The sequence below is a fragment of the Engystomops pustulosus genome, chromosome 3 (assembly GCF_040894005.1).
Source record: "Engystomops pustulosus chromosome 3, aEngPut4.maternal, whole genome shotgun sequence".
Lineage (NCBI taxonomy): Eukaryota > Metazoa > Chordata > Amphibia > Anura > Leptodactylidae > Engystomops > Engystomops pustulosus.
In genome coordinates, this window is record NC_092413.1 from 112,463,049 (window position 1) to 112,475,759 (window position 12,711).

The 12,711-nt window shown below is 45.8% G+C and overlaps 1 protein-coding gene across 2 annotated transcripts in view; it reads right to left on the reverse strand.

The window, feature by feature from the left end:
• The window catches only part of CRYBG1 (crystallin beta-gamma domain containing 1), a 195,140-nt gene that overhangs the window by 95,317 nt on the left and 87,112 nt on the right, over positions 1-12,711 (reverse strand). The window contains exon 1 of one of the 2 annotated variants that reach the window (XM_072141863.1): positions 6,763-7,037. The exons of the other annotated variant lie outside the window; for it this stretch is intronic. Within the exon in view, the coding sequence (XP_071997964.1) occupies positions 6,763-6,765 (3 nt within the window). The 5' untranslated portion in view covers positions 6,766-7,037. Of the gene's footprint in view, positions 1-6,762; positions 7,038-12,711 lie in introns of those variants that run through there. 2 annotated transcript variants of the gene reach the window in all.

Genomic DNA, 12,711 nt, shown 5'->3' on the forward strand with positions numbered 1-12,711 from the left:
TGAAACTTAACTCTCCGGCGGCCGCGTGTCACTGAAAATGGCTATGCGTGTCAGCACTGAAACGCGTGTCATAGGTTGGCCATCACTGTCCTTGGCCATATTGACCCCGTTGTCAAAGGTGGTAATGAGTCTAATTGTTTCATTAGTGGGTCTCTGTCTGTGTACATTAGTCATTAACAGGTCATGTCTATCACTCCCTGCTGCATGTTGGAATGCTGATCGCAGTGATCTGGGTACCCCCTCTCTTTAAATCTGTGTTGTAGATCATCTGACACAGCTTTAAAGTCCTTAAAATCGCTACAATTGCGTCTCATCCGCAAATATTGTCCTTTGGGGATACCTTTACGTAGACAGGCTGGGTGATTACTCTCCCACCGTAGCAGTGCATTGGTGGACGTGGGCTTCCGAAAGACGGTAGTCTGGAGTAGACCCATGGAATTTTTTGTAATTAACACATCAAGGAACACCTGAGGTATCTCGCATGTAAAGTGTAAGTCAATATTATTGACATTAAGTTCTTTCACGAAGGTACAAAATGATTCCCTGTCACCTCTCCACAGGACAAATATGTCATCTATGTACCTCAAAAATAACTCTACCTTGTCAAGGCCTCTAGGTGGAGAGTCCCCAAATATTATGGTCTTCTCCCACCAGCCCAGGAGCAAATTGGCATAAGTGGGAGCACAGGGGTTCCCCATCGCCGTGCCCCTGAGCTGGTGGTAAAACCTAGAGGGCTTGATTTACAATCGCAATATGCCTGTTTTCTATGAAGGCCCTTATACCTACAGCCTAGAGGATCTTTCCGATTGATAATATATATGCTCACAATCCTGCAGGTGAGACTGTTTCCCCTCTACGTGCCGATCAGAGATGATGCTACTATTAACTGCTTCAAACTTTAGATGCGATTTTTCATTTTCATAAAGAAAAGGCAATTTTCATGCAAGACCATGTAAAAACAGTTCTTTGAAACAGAAAACACTGAAACAATTAAATGGCCAGTCTTGAGACCTGATCTAAACCAAATTGTAAACCTCTGAAAAATACTTGATGTCCAAGAAACCCACAACAGTCACAGAACTATGGAAGAGTGGAGCAAAATCCCACCAGAGCAGTTTGAGAGACTAGTGATGTCCTGTGGCCACAGATGTACTAAAGTCATTCAAAGCAGAGGCCTGTGCAAGTCCTACTGATTGGTAACTGTTGTAACCTTCAATATAGGTATAATCTTTCTATATGCTACAGTCATTGCTGTTCTCTAATATTATAATCATTACAGTTTTTGTAAAATTAAATTAAAAGTGAATTGTTTAAAGAAAACAAGGTACTCTTTTGTGGAGGGAATGGAGGTTTAACCCCTTATCACCCACACTTGTTTTCAGCTTAATGACCAGACTTGATTTTTAGAATCTGACATGTGAATTTACACACGGCAGATATGCTGCAGTTATTTCTACAACTAAAAAATGTATCCCGTAACAACAGCAGCATTCTGCAGCACGTGTGTGTAGAGTTTTCCAAGCAAGATAATTGGGGCAGTTGTAGAATTAGAAAAGGGTTTCCAATGGGTTTTGCAGCATACAGGACAGGTACAGATTCGCACAGCAGTGATTTGTAGTCGCTATAAAATCATTTATTTTCACTGTAGAGTCCACCAACTGTCGTCATTTCGATGGAAAAAATGCCAAATGTAAAACTGTGGATGTGCACGGGGTGCTGTTACACCCCAGCCTTAGGAGCTCATATTGTATGTTTTCCATATACAAAGTTTATTACAATAAACTATACAGTAGTTGGGGGCTTGGTATACAAGTTATGCCTTTGGTGGAAGACCATTTGCTCATGGTTCTGTGTTTGCCACTGATGTACATAAGGAATAATATAGTCCTCCCGGGCTCCAAGAAAATACATAAAACTTAACTGAATTTTCAGTTTTCCCTGCAGAGCTTCTTCAATATTTGCATCAAACAATAACAAAAACACTGTTTATGGCTTGGTGTGCGTTAAACAATGCTGAGAGTAACCTTCAATCTAACTTACGATATGTTAACTGACATGTATAGTCTGGCTTGTAAAAATTGCAGACGAAAGAGGTATAATTGCTTTTAGCCTGTTAGTTACAGATTGCTTGAATTCTTCAACTAAGAAAACACAGCTTTACAGCACAATGCAGGCAATGAAGCAGTAATCTGTGTATCCATTGTAGTCATAAACTGTTCACTGAAGAAAGAAAACAACATTTTGTGATTTTCTCGGCTTTTGGTTTAATATAAAAACAATTATAGACCCTCTTAGTATAATATAGTATATTCTCCCAATGACATTCATACATCATCCACAGACTCTATAAAGCCATATGGCATTGTTCTGTAATATGACTTGTAGCAATTTATGAAAATTCTTTCTAATATTTTGAATTTGAAATAAACTAGACCGCCTAAATATGTGTCAAAATGGATCATAAATTCAAGGATTTACTCTTTCCATACCTATAGCAGATTTCCTTTGATGATTCCACTATCTGAGTAGGACTTTCTGTAAAGAGTCAAGTCATTAGACACTTTACAAAGCTCCTTTTATGTCTCAGCTGTCATTACATTACATCATATGCCACTACAGATGGGGCCACTTGGATGAGGGCAATATACAGTGGGGGGAGAAAAGGAAAAGGGGATTTATATTGTATGTTGGGCACACAAATGTGATTATACAGTGGAGAGGAGTCCACAGGAATGGGATAAATTTTACAATGTGGGAAGTACAATAGGAAACATTATACAGTGAGGCTTTTATATAATGGGGGTCAACACGGGAGGGGATTGTACAGTCTTGGGGGCTATGGTAAAGTTTTGGGGCCACAAGAGAAAGACATTATTAAGTGTAGAGCCACAAGAGGGGTAATTATACATTGTGGTACTTCTGGGACCACTAACATGATTTTTGATCCTGATAATGTTTAAAAGGAAAAACTGTGGAATTTAAAAAACGAATTGTGTCGCAAAATCAAGCACTCACATGCACCAGGAAGAAGATGGTGAACTCCGGCGGACCTCAGCGCAGCAGCGACACCTGCAGGAAGTTGGACGTACGACCTTAGTGAATCGCCGGAAGACCCGAATCGTCGTCAGAGAACGCGCCGCTGGATCGCGACAGGACCGGGTAAATAAATGAGCCCCTATGTCTTGCCTTTTGGGGATATTAAATGTGGAAAATCTAATGGGACCAGACTAGGAAAGTTACATAGGCACACTGGATAAGACTTTGTCCTACTATGTGAGAATACATACATAGAAAGAATACAATGATAGGAATAGAGTATGGGACATATCTGAAAAGAAACAGTATTCCAAAATATGAAAAAATATTGGGTCAAATGGATGTATACACTGAGACTACCCCGAAGGGCTTCTCTACATCTCAGAATGAGTCTAGAGTATCAACTGTCTTTTGCCACATAAAAAATTACTATAATGTTTTCTTGTATCTTACAAGAAATGGGGAGTTCTACCCTGGGGAGATGGCTCTTGAGTTCTGGGGGGTTCTTTCTTTCTGTTAGTGTACTGTGAGTAATGTATGTTGCTTTATAATTTAGCCCTTATCAGGTGTCAAGGGTGCTCCCGCGATCCCTATCTCTGATCGCGGGCGACCCATGGTCTTCCTTATGCCCCCGCTGAAGCCCCCACGGCAGACTCACCTGTCACGGCTCCTGCTATTCTCCTCAGACTGCTGTGTGCGCGGCGGCTGCCGAAAATTTAAAAGGTCAGCGCACCGCTGATTGGTGCGCCGGCTGAAAACCACCACCTTATAATACGGCAACTCCCTTCTTGCTCTGCCGGATCTTTGTTTCCTCACAGTCTAAGAGAAAGCTTCCAGGCGATATCCCTGCGTTCCAGTGTATTCCTGCGTTCCAGTGTATTCCTGCGTTCCTGAGTCCTATGTTGCAGTGTTACCTGTGTTACCTGAGTCCCTCCGTGTTCCTGTGTTACCAAAGTTCCTCCATGTTGCTGTGTGCCTGTGTTACCATTCCCATCTGCCTGGACCTCCCGTTGCTGACCCCGGATTGGACTTGACCTTGCATCTCTGCCGCCTGCCCTGACCCTGTGCCTGGACCTGACCCCGTCTTCCGTTAAGGTACCTCGACCTCGGCTGCCACCGCGGGCTAGTCACACCTGTGGAACCAGCCGGTGGTACCCTGCCGCAGCAAATCGGGCGGCTCTGGTGAAGACCAGGTGCCATTTAGACTCCAATCCCAGGTGTCGGCTAGTACCACCTCCCGCGGTGGTCCAGGGGATCCACTGATCTTTACATCAGGCTAATGATGGGACTGCTATTGTTAGATCTTAAAGCCATGTGTTTATTGCATTCATTACATATGTACATACTCAATAAAAATTATCTGATTAAAAAAAAGTATATTGGAAAATTGTATAACTTTTCATTTAACAAACAATATTAATTATTTTCTGAAAGTGGAGAAACCCTTTAAAGGACATCTACCACCAGGATCAAGGATTATTAAACCTCGCACACTGACATTCTGGTGTGTGCCCCTCTTGCAGGATACACTCTTCTTTAAGCTTCCTATGCCCATGTTTTTAAGGAAAAATAAAGCTTTATAAATTATGCAAATGACCACTGTGGAGCATTCACCACTATGGAGCCCAAAGCCCCTCATGCTAATCTACATAATTTAAAAAACTTTTTTTTAGTAAAAAAGAAGCAAAAAGAAGAGCATGCCCTGCCAAAGGGGGCACACACCACTGTGTCAGTGTGCTTGGTTTACAATCCTTGATCCTAGTGGTAGATGTCCTTTAACCCCTTCCCGATGATGCGCCATAATACTAGGCGCGCGTTGGGGGCGGATGCATGGAAAGGGCTGAGCCCTCTCCATAGCCGGTAAGTCTTTGGTGTTTTCCGGTAGATGGTGCAATCTTGGTGATGATCGTCGTTCCCCGTGACGTCATCGGGGAGCCACAATCGGTCGCTATGACATCCTCGGGTTCATTTTAATGAATGAGGTGGAAAATCAGATAACCTATGGTTAAAGTACCCTAGGGGGTATGAAAAATAGTAAAAAGAAATATATATATATTTTTTTTAAACCCCTTTCCCTAGAACTGATATATATAAACAGTAAAAATCATAAACACAAAATCCAAGCCCACAAGAAAACGTGCAAATGCGTTTTTTCACCATTTTTCTGCATTTGGAATTTTCGTTCCTGCTTTCCAGTACATGCCATGGAATAAGAAATACCATCACTATGAAGTGCAGAAAACAAGCCATCACAGAGCTCTTTACGTGTAAAAATAAAAAAGTTATAGATTTTGAAGGTAGGGAGTGAAAAATGGAAATGAAAAAAAAGGGCCAGATCATTAAGGGATTAAATTAAAGAATACCTTTCATCACCTTCACTTTTTTATCCTTTACAAGGCACTGTTCCACTGATTCTGGAATAGTATGGATTTTTCCTTTAGCCCTCACAATTCCTGTGCTATCCATTTCCAAAGTTGCAATAGTGGTTCCCAAGTACAGAAGCTATTTCTAAAACATACTAGTTGTTGTCATGGATGCCTGTCTTATCACTGATGTGTGAGAACAGGCTGAAGGACATGCCAGGAAGGAATAGGGGAATATTTATCACAACTGTGAGGTGTGTTTTCACATCCACAAAGTTGCATGTCCATAATTGTACTATTTAATTGTACTTAAAGATTATGCATTGTATTGACTATTGCCAGCAGTGTCATGCTATAGTTAAATGCAGTTACATATCTCTAACAAAAAAAAATCTGTGATGAATTCTCAGATTTCTTATATCATATGTCTAGCTTCCACATTAATATGGGCTAAATTGACATAAACAAAGGCTAACTCTGTTTTTTGAAGAGTTATAAATCTTTGTTCTGGGTCTGCTCCATTTGCCAGTCTTTTTTCCTTTTCAGATAAAATAATCTTTCATTAATTTTTTTTTAATTTAGTGATAAAACCTATATATATTTTTTTATCTTACAGTCTTTTAACAACCAATCCTAAAAGTGGACCACACACAGAGGGCGTCTGTTCATTTTTTGGGGTTGTGTATTTAGTATAATAGACCCATCTTTTCCAAAGTTATCTATGTACGGTTGCAGCATCATTACAACTCAGGAGCCCTTCTGATGTTTTTTCCTGTGTGCAGTTCTCAACCAGAATTGTGAAACTGGGAAAGATAATTAAAAAGTTCTTAAAATTTATGGGAATTATATGCATTATATTGTGATACAAGTGGTTTGAAAGTTTATTTGTATATAATGTGCAGATACTAGCAGGTGAATCATCACTGTATAGGTTGTATTGTATATAAGCAGTTAAAGAGCAGGTGATAGTTTACTGGGTGTAGGAAATGTACTATATTATTAACTTTGCTGCAATAAGTTGCTTACACAAAACATGCTATTGATGATCTGCTTATTGTAAATTTCTACATCACTTATCCTTAACCTTCCAGGGTTTGCGGTGATGTGGGAACAGTTTCCATGGAGAGCACTTTTCACATTTTTGTCTTAAATAGCAATGTTTAGTAACACAAACAGATACTGGTCAGACAAGCTTCACAAGGCACAAAGAACTATCTGTTCTCAGCATACAGCACATCAACAAGCCTGACATGTCCTGCATGCAAAAAAACCCAAAAGTTTTGTACTTTTTCGATTAATATGCATAATTTTCAATCGGATAAAGCGCCTCAAGATAAAATTCATGAAGAGTTTTCTCACTTACCATGGCAAAATGAGAGGTCCAGCCTTTGGTTTTAGAATAGAGTAGACATCAAAGAATTCTAGCAACACAGATCACCACTGTATTAACCTGTAAGACTCAATCACTTCGACCTTTCTGGGACTTTTTCCAACTTGTAAAATGCTCTCTTTCCTGTCCTTTGATATATCGGTGCTGACAAATGAATTATCTTCTGTGATACAAAAGCCTACTTTAGAATGCAGATGGATCAGATGACACAGCCAAGAGCTGGCTTCCAGTTTTCAGTTTAGCTATGATTACATACCTTTGTTTTGGCGAGTAGCAAGGGTTAACTAGGTGTGTTTCAGGGTGGGTGTGCCAATAAACTTCCTGACAAAGCTTCTAGGACAAGTACAGAATCGTCAATTGGCAGAAGATGCTGAATGTGCCTTACTTAATTATTAGGTTGTGCGCATTGTTAAGAACAAAAATCCATGACTTCATTAACAGAAAAAGTGAAACTCTGTTGTCAGTCATTAAGTCACTTTATGCACAGTCTAATGCCAGTGATCACCTTACATGTAAATGGTATTGTTATATAGACCACCCTTAAAGGGAACTTGTTGTTTGAATTTTACATTTAGAGCTAGTGATAGGTTCACATCTTATTTTATAATTAACATGAATTTCATTCAGTTTTAAAAGAATAGAAAAGTATACCCAGCTCCCTGCCAGCAAACTGCATCCACCATCTTAAATGAAACTCCTTAAATGAAACCAGAATTGACCCCACAACACTGTGTGAGACACTGAAGGGGTTAACTGTGGATGGGCGGTATGTTTCCCCTAGGTTTTGCTTCTATGCAAGGCCTTAGTGCTGAGGTGGGTTTGTCCAGCACCTTGGACACAGGTGATGGGAGCAGCCTAATTAGCCTGGATAAAAGGACTCAGCAGAGCTGAGTGGGTTGTCTCTCTGTGGAAGGAGGCTGAGAGGACACAGCTCTGACCTGTGTGTCTGGAGCAGCCACGTGATTTTTGTTTAGCGTGAGTTAGTGGACTCATTGTATAGTTAGCACCCTGACGGGTAGGTTTTCTTTTGTTTATTTAAATACCTGTATGTAAAGGCTGGTTTTATTTTGCTGCAATAAACGCAGACGAGACCTGTTTGGACTGTATCCTGGTGTCCCTGTCTTGAAACTGCATCCTAGCACCCCGCTCCCACGGTCTCTACTGGGCCAAATCCCCACATATGGTGGAGGATGCGGGCAGTTCAAAAGACATACACCCGACAGGCTCGCTACATCCTGCAACATTGCATGGCCTGGGTGAAAGCAGCAGGCAAAGTGCAGGATAAAGCCAAGATGGAGGACTTTATTAAAGCCATGCTCCTGCAACAGGAGGAGAGATCCCGCCAGCAGCAGGAGGAGGCCAGAGCTAATCGGCAACAGCAGCAGGAAGAGTCCCTGGCTAATCGGCAGCTGCAGCAAGCCATGATCCAGCAGCAGGAGGAGAGGCACCGCCAGCAGCAAGCCATGTTTCAGCTGCAGGAGGAGAGGTCCCGCCAGCAGCAGGAAGAATACCGAGCCATGTTCCAGCTGTTGATGGAGAAGTTTTCTGGCATGATGGCAGCACCGCAGGCGACGACTGCTGAGGGGTCCCGTACTGGTCTGCAGGGGTACCCGGTGGTCCAGCATTCCGCACGGGCTGCGGTACAGAAGGCTTTGCAAAAAATGGCGACGACCGACGACGTGGAGGCTTATCTCACGGTGTTCGAACGAATAGCTGAGCGAGAGGAGTTACCGGCTGAGCAGTGGGCAGATGTCCTGGCACCGTTCCTGACCGGCGAGTCGCAGAAGGCTTACTACGACCTAAGTGAGACGGAGGCCCGTAAGTACCCCCAGCTAAAGGCGGAGATTCTGGCTCGTCTTGGGGTCACCGTTCAAGTCCGCTCCAGCCGGGTCCACCAGTGGGCTTACTCAGAAAAGTTACCCCCACGCTCCCAAATGCATGACCTGATCCATCTGGTCCGGAAGTGGCTGCAACCAGAGGACTGCACCCCCGCACAGATGGTAGAGAGAGTGGTCCTCGACAAATTCACCCGTTCTCTGCCCTCTCGGCTCCAGCGGTGGGTTGGGCAGGCCGGCCCCACAAAAGCTGAGGATCTTGGTGTCCCTTGTAGAGAGGCATCGGGCTACGGAGGACCTTCTACTTACCTCTCCCTCACGAAGCAGTGCCAGTGACAGGGTCACCAAACCAGCCGGTAAGACTGCTACTGCGGAAAAGGGGAGACATGTCAGGTTGGGAGGGGGTTCATTGGGGGGCGTGGATACCCAGAAACCCAGTGAGGCTCGTGACAGAGGTCATGGCCGTATCCAGTGCTGGCGGTGTCATGAAATGGGCCATATTGCTGCCAACTGTCCACTGTCAGTGGAGCCAATGGACTGCAGCCAGGCCCGGCGAGTGTCGCTGTTTGCCCGACCGGTTCTGTCGGCGGAGTCAGTCACGGATGCAGAACCCCAAGTATGCATGGTCACAATCGGTGGTCACACAGTGGAAGCCTTGCTAGACTCCGGGAGTCTGGTCACCCTGGTGCGGGGAACTTTGGTTGACCCTGGACTGTACAGCGGGCGGAAAGTGGGAGTGTTATGTATACATGGGGACACTCGCGAATATCCCACTGCCGTCATCAACCTACATACCCCTTGTGGTTCTGTTACCCATGAAGTGGGGGTGGTGGGGACCCTTTTCCATGAGGCTATTATCGGCAGAGACTTACCCGTGTTTTGGGACCTCTGGAGCCGAAGACCCACCTCAGGAACTGTTGCAGACAATGGACATCAGGTGTGTCCGGCCTTGGCCCCCGAACCCTTTGAGGCCGATGTACACACACCAGCAGTAGGGGTGACCCCATGTGATGAATTTTCTCCCCTAGAGGTCCTTGCTGGTGAGGTCGAGGCCCACGAGGAGGTGGCCGACATGCTGGACCTTGAGATTTCCCGGGACAATTTTGGGGCTGCACAGCTACAGGACCCTACCTTGGTTAAAGCACGAGAGAATGTCAAGGTGATAAATGGGGTACTCCAAATACCAGGGGCTGATAAAATATACCCCCGAATGGTGATTATTGGGGAACTGTTGTACAGGGTCGACCAGATACGGGGTGAGGAGGTTGAGCAACTTGTAGTACCCCAATCTCACCGTAGGTTGGTGCTAGAGTTGGCACACAAACATGTGCTGGGAGGGCACTTAGGTGCTGAGAAGACCCGAGAGAGGATCCTGCAGCGGTTTTTCTGGCCCGGGGTTTGGGAGGAGGTAACCCGGTATTGTAGCTCCTGCCCTGAGTGTCAACTTACTGCCCCGGTCTCCCACTTCAGGAGTCCTTTGGTTCCGCTTCCGATCATAGAAGTGCCCTTTGAACGGATTGCAATGGATCTGGTTGGCCCCATAGTCAAGTCCTCCAGGGGGCACCAATACATCCTAGTTATCCTGGACTACGCTACGCGGTATCCCGAGGCGATTCCACTAAGGAACACCTCCTCCAAAACTATTGCTAGGGAGCTGTTCCAGGTGTTCTCACGCACAGGCCTCCCCAAGGAAATCTTGACTGACCAAGGTACCCCATTCATGTCTAGGGTAATGAAGGAGATGTGCAAGTTACTACGGGTAAAACAGCTCCGCACCTCTGTGTATCATCCTCAGACAGATGGTCTGGTCGAGAGGTTTAATAAGACCTTGAAGGGGATGCTTAAGAGGGTGGTCAGCAAAGATGGGAAGGACTGGGACTGTTTGTTGCCCTATTTGATGTTTGCCATACGTGAAGTTCCCCAGTCCTCCACGGGTTTCTCACCCTTTGAGCTGTTATATGGCCGTTCCCCACGTGGGCTTTTGGATGTAGCCAAGGAGACCTGGGAACAGGAGAGGACCCCCCACCGTAGTGTGATAGAACACGTCTCCCTTATGCAGGACCGCATAGCGGCGGTAATGCCCCTTGTAAGGGAACACATGACAAGGGCACAAGAGGCCCAGTCTAGGGTCTACAATAGGACAGCCAGACTCAGGACCTTTAACCCAGGTGACAGAGTGCTAGTTCTAGTGCCCACCGTGGAGAGCAAATTCTTGGCCAAATGGCAAGGGCCATATGAGGTCATGGAGAGAGTGGGGAAGGTAACCTACAGGGTATCTCAGCCGGGGAGGAGGAAACCCGAACAGATAAACCACGTGAACCTCCTAAAGCCATGGAGGGAAAGAGAGTCCCTGATGGCCATGGGAGTAGAGAAGGCGTCTGTCTCCAAGAAGGGGACACCGGAGGTAGGTGCACCCGTTGCCAAGGTGCCTGAAGTACGGATCTCTGAGTCCCTCTCCAGGGCCCAGATTCAGGAAGCGAAGGAGTTTGTGCTCCGAAATATGGATGTGTTCTCTAAGTTACCGGGACGTACTTCAGTCATCAAGCATGACATCATAACCGAACCCCACATCCGGGTACACCAAAAACCTTATCGGGTCCCTGAAGCGCGCCGGCTTGCCATAGCCGAAGAAGTCAGGCAGATGTTAGACCTGGGGGTTATCGAGGAGTCTAAAAGTGACTGGTCGAGTCCTATTGTGTTGATTCCTAAACCGGATGGTTCCCTACGGTTCTGCAATGATTTTAGGAAGTTGAACGAGGTGTCCAAGTTTGATTCCTATCCCATGCCCAGGGTTGACGAGTTGATAGAACGACTTGGACAGGCTAGGTTCTTCTCCACCCTTGACCTGACGAAAGGGTATTGGCAGGTACCCCTGACTGACAGGGCTAAAGAGAAGACCGCTTTTGTTACCCCTGATGGGCTTTTTCAGTACGTGGTACTCCCCTTTGGGCTACATGGGGCTCCCGCCACATTCCAGAGGTTAATGGATCTCGTGCTAAAACCTCACCGGAGTTATGCCTCGGCCTACTTGGATGACATTATAGTCTATAGTAACGACTGGGAGAGTCATCTGGCCAAAGTACAAACAGTGGTAGACTCCCTGAGGGCGGCAGGGCTGACAGCGAACCCCCAAAAGTGTGCACTGGGACTGGAAGAGGCCCGTTACCTGGGGTACCGTATTGGGCGAGGGGTCATCAAACCCCAAGTAAACAAAGTAGAGGCGATCCAGCAGTGGCCACGACCTTTGACCAAGAAGCAAGTGAGGGCTTTTTTGGGCATAGTGGGCTATTATCGCCGATTTATCCCCGACTTTGCGACAATAGCGGCACCTCTGACTGACCTGACTAAGGGTAGCAGGGCGGTGATGGTAAAGTGGAGTGAAGAGGCTGAGGGAGCGTTTCAGCGACTTAAGACGGTTTTGTGCGAGGGACCGGTACTGATCACCCCTAACTTCACCAAGACCTTTATTGTGCAGACTGACGCTTCTGACGTGGGCTTGGGGGCTGTCCTGTCCCAAGTAGTGGAGGGTGAGGAGCATCCTGTAACGTTCCTGAGCCGCAAGCTCACACCTCCTGAAAAGAACTATAGTATAGTTGAGAGGGAGTGCTTGGCGATCAAATGGGCTCTGGAATCCCTGAGGTATTATTTGGTAGGGCGGCAGTTTACACTGGTGACCGATCACTCTCCCCTAACCTGGATGAGTCAGGCCAAGGAGAGGAACGCCAGGGTCACAAGGTGGTTCCTAATGCTCCAGAATTTTAAATTCACGGTGGAACATCGAGCAGGAAAATTGCATGGGAATGCCGATGCCCTGTCTCGTACCCACTGTCTAATGGCCAAAAGTGTTCGCCCCCACAGGGTCAAACAGAGGGGGAGGGTATGTGAGACACTGAAGGGGTTAACTGTGGATGGGCGGTATGTTTCCCCTAGGTTTTGCTTCTATGCAAGGCCTTAGTGCTGAGGTGGGTTTGTCCAGCACCTTGGACACAGGTGATGGGAGCAGCCTAATTAGCCTGGATAAAAGGACTCAGCAGAGCTGAGTGGGTTGTCTCTCTGTGGAAGGAGGCTGAGAGGACACAGCTCTGAC